The 16451-nt window shown below is 35.8% G+C and overlaps 1 protein-coding gene across 1 annotated transcript in view; it reads right to left on the minus strand.

Annotated features, from left to right (window-relative positions):
* The window catches only part of ANO3 (anoctamin 3), a 258575-nt gene that overhangs the window by 88943 nt on the left and 153181 nt on the right, over positions 1–16451 (minus strand). The window contains exons 8-11 of the mRNA XM_029915555.1: positions 11362–11493; positions 9021–9127; positions 6632–6687; positions 2734–2855 (exon numbers count right to left, since the gene is read on the minus strand). Of these exons, the coding sequence (XP_029771415.1) occupies positions 2734–2855; positions 6632–6687; positions 9021–9127; positions 11362–11493 (417 nt within the window). The remainder of the gene's footprint in view (positions 1–2733; positions 2856–6631; positions 6688–9020; positions 9128–11361; positions 11494–16451) is intronic.

The raw sequence follows: 16451 nt of genomic DNA on the forward strand, positions 1-16451 counted from the left end.
GGATAGGATGGTTCTAATGACTACCCAATTGCTCTTTCTTCACCAAGTCTACTGAAATATCAACTGCTACACAGTTTCTAAAGCTCTGGTAAGAAATAATAGTTTCTGGATTCTCTACTACTATTTGGCCCCTATCCTTTAAAAATGACTACTTAATACAGTTTTGTCCCAGAAATAGTTTTAATTGGTGTTTTACAGTTCACTTAGGAATATTGTAACTAGGTAGTGATTCTTGCTGAGAAGAAAATGTCTTGTTATTTTTCCCTTTACAAGACTTCCCTTTCTGAAAATCATTATTGTTCTCTGTATTATGTCAATTAAAATTTTGTATATTCTACCAGGGATAGAAATGGAGTCATGCTCCATTAAGTATCAAATATCTAAGTTTTTGTCTTTTCATTGATTTCTCCGGGGAGACAGAGATCAGTGGTCCATTCACTTCTTATACAATGATAACGTTCTACTTCAGAGGAAAGCTTATATTAACAGGTATTTCAATAAAGCCATTTGTTCCTTTTAACAAGGGTTCCTCTGTGAAGTAGAGTAGGGTTTTAGCACATGTTACTAACATAACGGAATGCCTTCATAATAATAGCTATAGAGCAATGCACAGACAATCCTCTCTTATACAGAGAACATTGTACTGAGATTTTAGATTATACATTGTTGAAGTTCAGAAGAGCAACAGTATTATTTGACAGTAGTTTAATCACCTAGGTTCTAGCAGAGTTTAGATCTGGTTCAGGAGAGGGAGAAGCTATTTCCAGGCAAAGAAAGCTGATGAAAACCTTGATTCAGAGTACTGGTATTCATTCACCATCTTTTTGGATCTCTAGAGGTATCTCAAAAACTATGACAAGGCAAAGAGGAATAGGGGGTGGCTATTGATGTCACTCTTCATTACGCTTCACTCACAGTCACTCTCTTTTGGCCTGATTTATATTTTGGTACAACCAGGTTTCCAGAGAGGAGATATGTGTTGAAATACCATCTATAGTCCTTATGGCCTTCAACTTGGGTGGGTCCTTCATCTCCTCCCTCTTTCCTTATTTATCACTTTCCTATTTATCACTTGCTGAAATGACCTGAAGCAGCAATGGCAATGTGTCCAACAAATACATGAATCATTGACACTGAAATGTTTGCTTGAAAATACCAACTTAATTTTAGTTCCTAATAAATATAGTTTTGTGAACTAGCATATCTCGTGGTGTTCATATATCCCTAAAATAACAATTCTTTCTCCTGCATGAATAAGAATCTGATAATTTGTTGTGATTGACAGAATTACAATGAAAACATCTTGATTTTGGATATGCCCAAGTTCCTAATGTTTGAAATAAAAATGGGTTGGTGCTGGATTTTAAGATTCATACATCCAGATCCATGTGCTGAGTTTTTCCTTTCTGCTATGTGCCCTAGAAGGCTCACCTTCATGGACTGCATCACTTATGCTCCTCCCTTTGTCTGGCTTCCTGAAGGACTTCTTGGCCAACTGAAGGTACCACCAGCAGAAGATCAAAGCGTGTCATCAAAGAGATATTGGTGTATTGATTATCCCAACTTTCTCCTTCCTGGAGCATGGTCCCTCTGGAGCGGCTTTCTTCCTGAGACTGTAGCTTCTGTCAGGCACCCCTCTCTTCAGTTTTTGCCCAGTTCTACCCACTGTTCCCTCCCCTTGTTCCCCAGGTTTTGATAACGACATCCAGCTTTTGCTACTCCCTGGGAGTTTCATCATCATCATCTGTTTGCTCCCTTGATACTATTTACACTTCTATATATAGTTCTTTTATTAAATTTTCTTCAGATACTGCCTCTATGCTATCAGTTCTATCAATTTTCTGCTGGGATACATTTATGAGTTATTCTTGATATTTATATTTCATAAATCAAAATATTAACATATATAAACTTATGAATGCTCTTTTTTCTTTCTAAGAATATTAAAGTTAGCTAGAAACTTAGGTTCTTTCTAATACATATTTCCCTGATTTTTTTAAAGAAGGTATTATCCTCCACCAAAATTAAATAAATCATGAATGTGACAATGTCTGGAGATTAATTCAAGTTGAGGGCAGTTACTCCCCAGAAAGATACATCCTGGAATAGAATAGATATGCAAGAAATCTTTGTTGAAAGAAAAGTATATGCATAGATGCCATGTTGGTCATTTTCCTCTTTGCTCCGAGATCCATTTTCTGCCTTTCCCTGTCTAGGTTTGTTCTTACAGGGAAGTAGATTACACAGGTTCCATTGTAAATTATCCCTTGTTAACTGAGCCAGGAGCCAAAGGTAGAAGGAAGGGAGAAACAAGATCTTCCCTTCTTTCTTGGCCATCCTCCAGGGTAGCCATGTCCTCTCCATGGTTCCACTTCCAACACTCAGGTCCCGGCAGATAGTCCTAGTCATGGATGGTATAGCTCCTGCTCAAGGGCCCAAGGAGTTCATCTGACATACACTCTGCCCCATTTTCCCTCCAGCCTTAGGGTTGTTAGCAATTTTTCGCTGTTGCCTCGCTCTTCCTGCTTGATTTCTCAGCTCTTCCGTCTCCTATATAACCAAATCCCTAAATTAAGTTTCTTTTATTGAAAAAAAACCTATAGTGGCTTCTTTTTCCTGACTGCATCCTGAATGATACAGATGATTTGGTGGGTAAAAGAAAGAATTCCAAATCGATGAAAATGACAACAAAACAGCATAATAGAGCTTCTAGTCTCAATTCATCCACATTACCTGATTAAATCCAAGGGCTGATGCTTATACCACATTCCCCAGCGTGCCCAGCGCTCATATAATAGATGTCTATTATTCTGAGGTCCATGCGTTTTGATGGGTTGGCTACTCTTGTAGGCTCCCTGAAACACATAAGATAAATTGAAATACATTCTCTTAGTATATTTGAACTAAATTGGAATTGCTTTCCTTACAAAACAATTTAACAGCTTATTGTAAGCTTCAGAAATTGTAAACAGAAACCCATCACTGGAATGATGTAGTAAATGCCTTTATATATTTCTCTTTCATTGAAAATATTCTGAGAGTTCCTTAAAAATCCTTTCTTAAAGTCTCTTTTTAAGCCAGTAAGATATCTTTAATTTAAAGTAAACTAAAATTTAGGTTTTACTATTTGCAACCTCAGGTTTTTTAATAAACACTATACCTTCACCATCATTGATAGAAATTGTTGTAGTCTTTACTTCAGAAATTAAGAATATTATTCTGTTTTTAAGGGACTCAATCCCAGAAAATAATTTATTTCACTTACAAAAGCTAAGGAAGAAAGCAAATGTTCAATCAAAAAGTGTAAGAAGTCTAAGTCACAAGTGCTACTCAAATTTTTAATTCTAGACTCCTAAAAATTTAATTTAGATAAGGTATTTTAAAATTGGAAACTTTCAAGTTCTTTATATTTCCCCTCAGAAACTATTGCATGGGTTGCAATTTCAGACACATAGAATATATATACCTTATATAGGATAGTGTTTCCTGAAGGCTGAACTGCTTTGTTCTTATAATCAAAAAGGAGGGCAATAGATATGTTGACTCTTTTTTCTAAACAAAAACTTAGGACACAGGATTTGACCAACCCCCTCTCATTTCAATGTGTGATTCTACTGTTATAAGCAGTTTCACCAAAATTTAAAACAAGTAGAGCTATGCCTGAGTTTCCTCATGTTAGATGATGAGAATAAGAATACATATTTATGACTCCACCATAGAGGTGCTTTGTGAGGACCCATTTGGATAATCACTATAAAGCACTATGCACATATAAAGTACAAAATCAGCATTAGCTCATTTAGAGAGTTTAATATATTGTGGCCATTGAAAAGTAGAAAACTATCATCTGAGTGATCCTAGACAATCAGGGGTGTGGGTTCCTATGAAGAGAAGAGGACACCTTGACTTATGGTCTGTAGATGCCTTGAGGTTGAAATGAGAAACACATGTGGATCTCACCTCTGGTCTTCTAATGAAATGGATAAACTGATTAGGTGAAAATGGAAGTACAGCTAAATTGCTGAGGGGGTTAAGGATAGGCCACCCCAGAATGCGCTATTCTGGCAGGTAGATTTTTTTTCTTTTTTTAATTTAATTTGAGAGAGAGAGTGAGGGACAGAGAGCATGTGCATGCACAAACAGGCACACGAGTGGGCACACAAACCGGGGAGGGACATAGAGCAAGGGAGACAGAGGATCCAAAGCAGGATCTGTGGACTGCAGAGAGTCTGACTCAGGGCTCAAACTCATGAACGTGAGATCATGACCTGATGCAAAGTCACCGCTTAACCAACTGAGCTACATGAGCCTCGGCATATAGATTATTTCTAAGCTGAAGATAATTAAGAGCCAACAGACTCAAGAAGTTTGTTACCTACCCTTTAATGGCTTAAAATAATTTAGATAGGAAGCCTATGAGATGAAGAGAAGTATTACCAGAGATAACTTTTTCCACATAAGAAATTCTCATCTACAAGACATGGCAAGCATTGGTTCACCCACCATTTGTCCTCCCATTGTCCTGTGATTTATCTCCCTTCCCCGTGAAGTTCCAGCTGCCTGCCCTCTTCTTCTTAGCTCAGGATAGCATATCAACCTTAATTGCCCGACTGCTGGAGAGCCTCTCATGTCTTTGTGGGGATCCTATACATGCATAAGTAAAATCTGCTTTTTTCTTATTAAACTGCATTATGTCAATGTAATTATTAGGCTAGCCTGAGAACTTCAAAGGGAAGAAGAGGAAAGTTTTCCTCCTGTGGTGCAGTCTAAGTTTTCTTCCCCCAAGAAAGTCCAAGGTTTTTAAAGACTAAAGATTAGAAGCTAAGGGAATGAAAGTGAAGATCATGATTCCAAGCATGGGGCACGTCCACTCGGGAAAGATTTGTTTGCCTGTGCAACTGGACACTACCTGTTAAGGTAGACTGCCTTGAGATTAGGTAAGTAAGGGAAGGTGAACCGAAATCTCAGCTTTCTCTCTGTCATTCATGATAATCTCTTTAAAATACCTGATTTCATTTCCAGCCTCAGTGGTCAGACATAGGGACTCGCTGGGTTTTAAGGGGCTAAGCTTAGAATCCCGAGTACATCACTGTTCTGTTTCTGCTCAAGAACCTCAACCGTACTGTGCTGGGTTGGCCGTGACACCAGGTGGCTGTAAGAAAACTGACCGCAATGATGACCCGTGCTGGTCCATGTATTTCCATCTCTTTTCAAAGGACCATGTGTACTCAGTGACCACCTCCCCTACATCTTCATGATAGTCCCCTCCTCCAACCAACACACAAGAATAAATGAGAAAATGACTATTATTTACAATCTATTCCTAATAGGTTCCAAATTTCACACCAGAAAGTGTCAAACTCTTAGAACACAGGACTAATTAGGTAGATAAAATTACTTACACAGAGAACAAACCAAACCTTCTTTTGCTATAAAGCTCTCCCAAGGCTGTAGGTTTGCTACACTGCACGTCATTCCTTAATAACTATGGCAAATCGGACATGGTGTTGTTTAATCTCACTGAGCCTTGTTTCTGGATCTCTAAAATGAGAAAAATGATAATATCTACCTCCCAGGATTACTATCAGATTAACAGGAAAATATGTGCACAGGTCCTGTCTCACGAAAGAAACTAGCCTATTACCCATTATTATTATTCCTATTCTTACTGTAAGTTGGCATACCACGATGAATGCAAGCACTGGAGTCTGGCTTTCTCGGCTCAAGCCTGTGCCTTTAGTATTTAACTTGTCTGTGCCTCAGTGATCTAGCTAAAAAAAAATCCCAATTGTTATTATTGTCTATCTCGAAGGGTTATTTTATGAATTAAATGAAATAATCCATATAAAACATTGAGTGCAGTGCCAGATAGGAAGCGCTCAATGCATTTTTTCCCTTCTGAGTTTTACTAGACTGAGAATTCCTCAGATATAGGGATTACATCCTGTGAGTTCTCAGCCTTTATAAATAGAAGTGATGGGTTTTGAGATTGCAGACATTAAACTTCTAAAGACCCCATTCTTATTTCAAATGCAGAATCGCCTTAAAAATTGTGTGTGTGTGTGTGTGTGTGTGTGTGTGTTTGTGCATCTGTTGGGAGAGGATGTTCAAAACTGATTCAAAAGTTTTCCATGACTCAGCAGTAGAATTCACCACAGCTTGGAGCAGGTATTTCTACTTAATATTGGTAAACAGGTAATAAGCTGGCAGAGAATCACGTAAATAATGGGGTGTAGGTTTTTGTTGCTGGGTTTGTCTTAGATTTTCAAGTATCCTAAAGTAGCAGGCACAGACCAGACCGTGCCCTGTTTGGGAGTGGTATGGATCACAAGATGGGTCAAGCATGGAACTCTATGTTGGAACAGAGGGAGGAGGTCAGAGCGGTTAAACAATGTTCCTGAGTTCTCTCTGGGGCTGAGACCCCGAATATGGGACAAATTGTACAAGGGTTCTAGAGCACAGGGGCCAGTGTGCAGCCATATGATCCCCAGATCATAATGGGGACTCAGAAAGGCCCAGGGCCACTCGCTGATTGAATCCACCTAAGAGAGGGCAGCCAGTCTTAAAAAAAAAAATCAGTATTTTGATCATGAGAAACATTTTTTTAATTGAAATTGTGTTTCAAAATTACCTCATGTGGAGGAAAAGCTGCTATATATGATCCATTGTTTATAAGTTTACAGATACCTGGAAAGAGGAAAAAAAAGAGGACAGTTTTTGAGTCCATTCAAAGAAGACTTCCCTCTGGGGCAACATACGTATACTTGGGACAACAAAGTGACTTAACAACACAACCCAAATGACATCCACACCCACATCCCCTCTGAGGGCAGTGGGGTTGTGAAAGACTGATACTAAAGAATCTATTTCTGTCCTGACAACACTCAGCAATGGAGATTTCTATGGTACTAACATATGGCACTTTGTCATATCATGAAATATGAGGCATTTTAATACCATTTATCTGGGATCACATGAAGTGGGAGCAATTTTTTTTCTGCCTCAAAACAACAACATTTTGTCAAAAAAGCCAAGGAGGTCTTCTCTCAAAAAAAAATATATCTCAAAAGGGTATTGGTGGTGAAATCTTGAATAATGAACCAAAGAGACAAATGGCAATATGTGACACTTCTTAAAATCTTCTCCATCTCAGTGACAGCATAGTAAATGGACATTCTCTTATTTTCCTTGTAAGATTAGATATTGGGAAATTTTTGGAGAATTAATTTTTGTTGCAGTATTATTTATATAGGTAAAAAATGAGAAATAAATGTACATCCAAAATTGAAGAATCATTTAATTATTATGGTACAACTATATAAGGTATTTGAAAAATAACTGCATTTTATTGAATGCCTATAATAATAGAATATTGTTCAACTATTTACAATGTTTATAGACATACTAAAGGCCTTGATAAAATATTTATAAATACCTTTTAAAAAGGACAGAAAATCATAAACACTACATGATTCTAATAATGATGCATATATGCATCATATACTATACACACACACATCCTTATTATCATGCAAGTTTATTTTATATATATTCATTATCAATTTGGGAGAGTGACAAATGGGTTTAGGGATTTTTAATTTTATTTTTATACCCTTCTGTGCATACTGTATGTTTCACAAAGGGTGTAATATCTTTACTGTTATTTAAAATGTTGTAAAGACTATATAAGCACATAACGCTATCATTTAGACACATTTTTAATTTATATTCTGGATTTCTCTATTTTTATTTCTTATGTGGAAAACTAAGCGTCAAATTTTTTTGTAAGTATTTAGTGTCCAAATGAACTATTTTGACTACTCAGTAATAAATAAATTATTAATCAGAGGAGAACCAACATCCAATCTTTCTTTTTTAAAAACAACTGACTTGGAACATAGTTCATTTTACTTCTGTGGCACTGTATTTTAGAACAATTCAGTACAGACTGGTACAAGTTTCCAGTGTTATCAACTTTCCATTTCTAAGAATTTTAGGACATAAATAACATTTGATCTCATCCATGTCTTGTAATTTTCACTTTAATAATTAAAAGATGAGCTTGTTTGTTACTCACTGTTTGCTGCTCTTCATTATGTAAACTTTGCAATTTTATTTCATTTTTCTAGGTGAATTTTTCTCACTTTTACAACAATTGTAGTAGTAACATACTGCTATACATTTAAACAACACAGAAATTCAGAAAGTTGAAAATAGCTGTTATTTCATCTTCTAAAGATGATTTCTAAAAAGCTTTACATAAATTCTTCCAGACTTTTATATTTTTATGAAAGTGTGTTTAGGAAATGGGATTATATTAGACTTATAGTGTGTTGTTTATTTGGGGTTTTTTTAGACTTACAGTTTTTACTCTGTTCTTTTTTCAGATGACTATGCAATGTAGATTTCTTTCAAACTCAATAAAAGGAGAACTGAACACTAATTTTCAATTTTCATAAGTAAGGAGTCTGTGTCATATGCTTTTTGTGATAATATATTATATAAAAGATGTTTGATAAATTCAAGTTAAGAATTAACAATAAATTTGATAAATTGAGTTAAGAATAACAATTTTAAATGGATACATTTATGGAAATGAAGCCTAACTCTTTGTCGGTTCCTAATGATGGACAGTTAAACTATTTCCAATTTTATTCTGATCTTTGTTTATAAAACAAAGCCATTATTAACAAACATCTACATACATTATTATTCAAAAGTCTTATTATTTCTTTGAGAAAATTTTCAAGAAATGAATTTTCTGTTCCAAGGTGTCAACACTTCTCACATTTTGATATGATACATATGGCTATATACCCTTGAAAAAGTTTTTATTGTTGTTGTTTTATTTAGTTTTGTTTTATCGAAAGGCTGAAGAACAAAATTCTTAGAGTTTGTGTTCAATGCATTATATCTTCATATTTAATGCATGAAGGCAAAGCTTCAGATGTTAAATATTTCTGGATATCATTAGTAACAGTAAATTCTACCCTCTCTATATTTTTAATTAGTGTTCTTACCCACTTTTGAGATTCCATTTTCGTATTTGGTGTGCTGTAGCATGTGATAGACTATCCTACTTCGAGTAGCATTACTGAAGAATGTGTCCTTATTGTTTATTATGAAGCTGTTAAGATAAGGGGAATTGTTTTAATATTCAAAGCAGTGCACAGTCAAGCAACAGTTACAAGTTCCTAGGCCATGATCCATCTGTTTTCCCCATTAAAACTAATGCATGAGAGGTACAGTAGGTGAAACCACCCTCTTAAAAAAATCAATTGGCAGAGACAAAACACACTTATAAATAATACAGACATTATCAAATATTCATTTAACTATCTTGCCGTTTATAAGGAAGCCCGGATGTCCTCATCTTTCTTGTTTAGCCTGAAACAAGGACAGCATTAGATTGTCCAATGGCTCCCATAAATTTTGTACTACCTGAGGCAGTGTAGTGCCAAATAGAACACATTAAAGATTGATGTCATTTGCCCATACCACACCTTCCAAGCTAACTTGTCTTGTTTTAAGAACTTCAGCAATGAGCGATAATAGTTCTCCCTTCCCCTTCATGCCCTGTACTCTCCCCACATAGGAAGCTTTGCAAAGAGGAACTATATTAGAGCCAATGAGTAACAAAAGTGATCTTGACAGGAAAGGAAGGGTCTGTTTCAGCATTTACTTTGTAACATGTTGGCAGCCTCAAAAAATGGAAACATTCTGGACCTTCCTCAATTTCTACAAATTCCTGTTTCCAGTTACTTTATCTCTATGACTAATAATCTGCCATTTTTTTTTCTGGCACTTCGTACCAAAGAATTAGGTCTTCTGTGATTCTTGGTTTCTCTTTATCATCCGTATTCAAATAGCTGCTGAACTAATCAACTTTTCTAACTGAACTGCCTCTCTCTGGCTTTGAGCAACTAGGTCTCAATGCCTAGGTTATGAGAAGAATGTCCTCTTAACTGGCTATCCAACTTCTAACCTGACCTTTCAAACATGGCACTGATTCTTAGAGCACTCTTACTTTTAATGTGTCAGCACTACGTGCATAATTAAATTTTTTATGTTCTTCTCAGGCTTTCTATTTTTGTATTTCAGCCTCTCCTTCAATCTGATTCCCTACAGCTCTGGCTCCTTGCATCTGATAGTCTGTCAAATTATAGAATTTATCACACCTTGAAATCTCATGTTTCTTTTCCTCAGGATTTTGTTGCCTGGTATCTTTATCCCCACCTTTCTCCATCTCCCTCCACATTTTTATCTGTTGAAAAGGACTATCTTCTTCAAAAAGCCTTCCTAGATCCTTTCTTCTGGATGTAGCTTCTCCCTCTCTCATAAAAACATGCATTGTACTTGTGTTTTTCTGAGCATGTTGATTTTTCTCTGTTTTGTTTCATGCTAATCTATATACTTGTCCATTTTATTAACCTCCAGCATTTTGATATTGTGCTTTTTGTTTTGTACTTGAATATGCACCAAGTTAACACACCTGCTCTGTGTTCTGTTAATTCTAAGAATCAGAAGCAATGTCCACATTGTCTTTTACCATTAGATTGATTCAGAATTCCCTGAACAGATATTTCTTTAGAAGGTTAAGTTCCTTTTTTTCATGGTGCTACATTATAGAGGGAGAAAACACATCATACATAAATAAACAAATAAGTTGCAGTTCCTGTCTTTACAGTATTCCCGTTGTAGAGGGGCAGACAAAAATGTAAAGTAATAATTAGATAAAATAAGATAAATATAAAATAGGGAAATGCACAGTGTGGGTTGTTGGATCATTGAGAGGCAGGATGAAACAGGATTCTGGATCACCAGACATGTTACAGAGGCAATACTTAATGGGAAACTCTCTTCTCCCAAATATTTGATGTAATTCATTTATTTCAACCTGCCTTTCAACATCCAAAAAGACAGGGAATGTGTCATATCCTCAATTTGTATTATGAATAAACTCAATAAGTACTAGTTGAATTAACTTAGGAACAGAGACATATTGGGATGTAGACAGATAGTTATGCAGCAAATCCCTAAAATATTTCTCATTCGCCTTAGTTTAATACAAGTAGACCCAAGTGGACCATCACAATTATTTTGAAAGAAGGGGGAGCTAGACTATCAGCCCATGAGTTTACAATTAATTATATTCATTACCTGAATGTCCTTATATCAGCTAATCAGGAATTAATAATGCTTACTGAGTGTTGTTCATAAATTAAGTATAAAAACATTTTAATAAAATGATACATTCTCTGACCTATCTGGCAAACAGTAGAACTGCTCCAAGGTATTTTTATTTTAGCAATAACTCCTAGATACTGAAAGGTGGTAAATGAAAAAGAAATGTGAACTTACTGGTGAATCCGTGCACGGCTGAAGGGGCCCGTATAGCAATCTGATTCCTCTAGGTGTGGAAAAGCTGACTTGTCCAGAACCATTGGGTTTTGGGACATCCATTTTTTTATCCTTCTAAAATAATTTTGTACACTGGAACAAAGTCACACAAACTAGATTAGGTTGCATTCCAGAGTCATTCCTACCTTCTGTCACCATTCAAAAAAAAAAAAAAAAAGAATTCTAAAAAGATAGTCATACCCAACCAAACACATGTATTTCTCTTGTTCCCTTACAAAAGACATAAATTTCAAAACAAACCAAATCTTGCATTTGTTTAAAGTCAGTGCAACTAGGTTATCCTTATGCAAAATACCTTGTGGAAAATATTAGAGAATCATAGGGCTCTTCTGTAATACTAAGAGTCAAAGTTGCAGGAGAGAATCGTTTCCTAGACAATTACAATGCATCTTATATCTGTTTCGTAAACTCTACTTAAACTTTAAAAAATATTAGTAGGTGGTAGGAAAGAACGTAAACACAGTGAAAGTAACATGACACATTTATCAAAATTGTGAGGGCACAGATTATGTTATTATATCTATGTATATGTAGCTATAGATTATTCCCTGATTCTTTGAAAAATCTATAGCAATGTGGCCCTACCAAAAAAAAAAAAAAAAAAGAGAGAGAGAGAGAAGAAAAAGAAAGAAAGACAGACAGACAGAAATGACTACAACACACTCAGCAGAGCTGTGAGCCTCAGCTATGATGGAAAGAGCAAGGGTTTTGGAGTCAAGCAAAACAGTTCAAAGCAGCATGGCACCCACCACAGTGGCTGTGTGAACTGACAGATATTACTTAACTTCTTGCCTCAGTTTCCTCACTCATCAAAAAGACACTGACTTTGCTGGAGATTTGTAGGTTGGTGTCTTTTTTTAAGCTTGATTGTTAACAAGTTGAGGGAAAGAGCCTTTGCAGTATTTTTAAGACTGATGGGCACATGAATGATTGATCTGAAGATCTTGGTAAAAAGCTAATTTAGTAGGCCTAAGGGTGGGGCTTAAGATCCTGCATTTCTAACTAGCTCCCAGGGGCTATCCAAATGACATTAAGATACTGTTTCAGGAAATTTTACATCAGAATACTTTGGTCTTGGCTTTAGATTACAGTCATGACCCAGTTCTTATGTATATATACTTATTGGAATCATATTTACTTTATGAAGAAAAAAAAGCAAAAGAAAGCCATATGGACTCCAGAGATAGATTCTCAAAACCTAATTCTGAGTGACTATAGTACTTACGTTAACTTAAAAATAGCGCAATATTTACACACTACTCATGAGGTTCTATCTTTGTCAATTTTGGGGCTCTTCTGCAATAGTAAGAGTCAGAATTTCAGGAGAGAATCGTTTCCTAGATAAATACAAGCGTCTTAATATCTGTCTCGTCAGCTTTAAAAATTTAGTCCAGCAATGTGCAGGCAGGTGATAGTGTAGATTATTTACCATAAATCTATCATGGTAAAATTAGTATGAATTATTTGAAATAGCAATCAATTCATCACCCAAAGTTTAGTATGTGGAGAGTCTGGACCATTCCTTTGCCGGGTAGGTTATCACACAGATGCCAAGTCATTTTTGGTTTTTGAGGGACAAAAGAATTTTTTTCTGGCCTAAAATAATACATGAGCAGTATCTAGGTGTTCACTTTGCTTCTTTTCATGATAACAAAAGCTTCTGAAATCACAGAGTATCTCCATATTTCAGTGACTAGTGCACAGACATTTATAAATCATTGAATGGATTATATAGCAATCACTCCAGTTTTTCTGGAAACGATAGGGTAGGAGGTGGAAGATGAGTGTCCCCGGACTGAATTTCTCAGTTATTGACACTGCCGAATTCAACCTTGGAGTTTCAGGTTCTTCATCTCTAGAGAGAGGAAGTGACTCTATGTGTCCTACCTTATGAGGTGGCTGGAAGGATAAAGTAAAAGGATACATTCTGACCGCACTTAGGAAATGCTGACCAACTACGGCTCCTGAGGGCCTATCTCTGACAACATGCAAACATCTTAGAAGAGTAGGTGCCTTCTTTTTAAATAAAAATGCTTTCACCTCATCACTGATTTTCTACAGAAATAAACATATTATAATTAAGACTTTTCATATACACTTCCTATAAGGAAGCATATGATTCCGATCGTGAAATGTGGCCAGGCCTGGATTTGAATCATGAGATGCAAAAATTTGGATTATTACTCAATTTCCTTGATTCTCATTCGATTTTATGATATCTTAAAAGACAGGATATTTTGAGAATTAAATATGTAACACTTGAATCCACCCAGTAAACAATAATTTTTATGACAATAATAAGGGAAGAGAGTATTACTACTCTATTAGGACCAGTCTCACCAATACATCACTAACATAATTTAATGCTTTATCTACAGTCCATTGAATCTATGTTGTCACCTTGGCCATCTTACAGACTCAAGACTTCAAGGATGGCATATTGTGGAGAAGACTCCTAATGGAGCTTTAAGTTCCTTTGCTAAAATCAGTGGAAAGCAGAGAAATCTATGGAAATGGATAAGATATCTGGATGAAAGGGCCAAAAGAACCTGGTCAGAGCAAAAAGTCTACCCAACCAGCTGTGAGAGCCAGGGGACGAGACACGGGGTGGTGCAGAGGGGCGCATGGTCATGTATTTTCCCTGTTCTGCAAAACCAGTTAGTCTTTGTTCTGCCTCCCTGAAGGGTCATTTTGAAGATGCTTTGATAACTGAATGTGAAAGTGCTTTGTAAACAAATGATAAATAGCAGCAATAATAAAACTACAGCCATTTCCTATCAAACTGCCAGGAGAAATGATGATCTTGAAAAGCTGGATAATTGCCTGCATCACCTAATGTTTACTGGTCAAAATAACTCATGCACAAAACATCTTTTCCACTTCAAGAAAGAAAAAGCACAAGTGAAATCTAAGTGCACATAATTGATTTTCACTTCTCTCTTTCCAATTGTCTACAAATTACGTTTTAAAATTTTATAACGATGGCTGTCACCACACACCAGAAGAAAGTGAGAAAACACTTAAATTTCTTCTCCAATGTTAAAGTCTAAAAAAAATCAAAGTCAGTTATTTCTTTAATTGAAAGTCGAAAGTCAAGCAAATAACAGACATTGTCTTTCTCAGTTTAATATGTCATATACTTTTATAAATGTCTGTCCTATTTATTTGTTACCTTTCCCAGATATATCCAAAGAGTCAGTAAATACTAGTATTTGTAGTAAGTAAATTGCAAAGACTAGTAGTAAATACTACTGTTTGCAGTAAGTAAATTGTAAAAATGTAGGTTGTAGTAATGTTTAAAGTAATTTAATAATTATTTGGAATACTGTAACTGAATTTTCATTTCATGAAATTAAACAGAAAATAAAAATAAACACAAAAGATAATAAAACACATGATACATAATATGGTGCTTATCTTGCTAGTTTACTTTGAAGTTTGATCAAAAAAGAAAAAACATACTTTTACCACTATTAAAAATGTTTTCCTTAGAGTCTAATACACGTTTCTCACATATTTCAAAAGAAAGTGCATGCTAAAAGTAAATTATATAATATTCTATAAATATTTGTTGGTATTTTAATATACAGGGTGTTATTCTTCTGCAAGTCTCTGAAAGAAAGATGTTTATCAGAAAACCCACTAATTACACGGCAGCAAAATCACACTAATTCTATAGAGCGCATAGAACTTAACCCAATGATGTGTTATCAACCTATCCAACATGATGCAGGCTCAGGTAGAGAAAACAAAACAAAACAAAACAAAAACCCTCTGCAGTTGTAAATTCATATTGTTATGATATCCCAATGACTTTTACTTCATTATATAAAAATAATTTTGAAAATGGGCTACACAGATGAGGACCAACTATCCCCAAGGGAAATGATAAAAGCTCATTCTAAATCTGACCATGTTAACTTAATAAACAGAAAAGTCTGTCTGAGGAGCACCATTAATAATTTTATTATTTTAAATAGACTTTTAAGTACTAGTTCCTTTACTATTCATTCTTGTTTCAAATTTTCCCCCTATAATTTACTTGGCTTGTCACCTGTTCCTACCACATCTAGATTTAATGCTTAAGAGACTTCAACATTCTTCTATCCTAAAATTAACCTTTTTCCTATTCTAAAGTTCCAAATTATATTCAGCCACTTTCGTTGGTAAAGGAACTACATTTACAGAATCCTTTCGTAAAACATTCTGATATATTCACACTATATGATTCTAGTTTTGTGTCATTCTGACTTGTAGCACCCTACAGCATTATTCAATAGAGTGCATTTTGTCACATACACATTCCACTTACATTAACAGATTCTTTTGCAATGAGCAGAAAAAAACAGAAAAGTGTAAGAAGCCTTTTGTTTCTAGCATCTGTTAAATGGAAGCTCGTTTTCCTTACTGAAACAAGGCCAAGGTGATTCAGGCGGAAGAGTTTCCCCTGTTTCAGGGTTGTGGTTTGATTAATTCCTTTGTCATAGCTACTCCTACCACAATATTTAAAGAGAAGTTTTAAGATGATCTTTTGAAAAAAAAGTTCGTTTTGAATACTAGAATATGAGAGGCAGCTCAGTTGGTGACATAAGAGTGGTCTGTGATTCAGAAAGATGCTGTGTGGCCTTGGTAAACCACTTCATCACTCTGGATGCTGGTCCTTCCTTGACCATCTTTATCAAATAAGAGGTTTAAATAGAATGGGCCAGAGGGATTTTTGCCATGTTTGTTATTCTGTTACTCTAGTGGGTCATCTTTTACCCATCAATCCTGGTTTTATGACTATTTTTTACATTAAATTCTAAGAAGCTAACATGCGATTAAAATCCTCCTGCCACAACATTACATCAAGAGAGCATTGCAGAGGGGCACCTGGGTGGCTCAGTTGGTTAAGCATCGGGCTTCAGCTCAGGTCATGACCTCACAGTTTGTGGGATCGGGCCCCATGTCGGGCTCTGTGCTGACAGCTAGCTCAGAGCCTGGAGCCTGCTTCAGATTCTGTATCTCCCTCCCTCTCTGAACCTCCCCTG

This window comes from Suricata suricatta, chromosome 11, assembly GCF_006229205.1.
Source record: "Suricata suricatta isolate VVHF042 chromosome 11, meerkat_22Aug2017_6uvM2_HiC, whole genome shotgun sequence".
In the NCBI taxonomy this organism is placed as follows: domain Eukaryota; kingdom Metazoa; phylum Chordata; class Mammalia; order Carnivora; family Herpestidae; genus Suricata; species Suricata suricatta.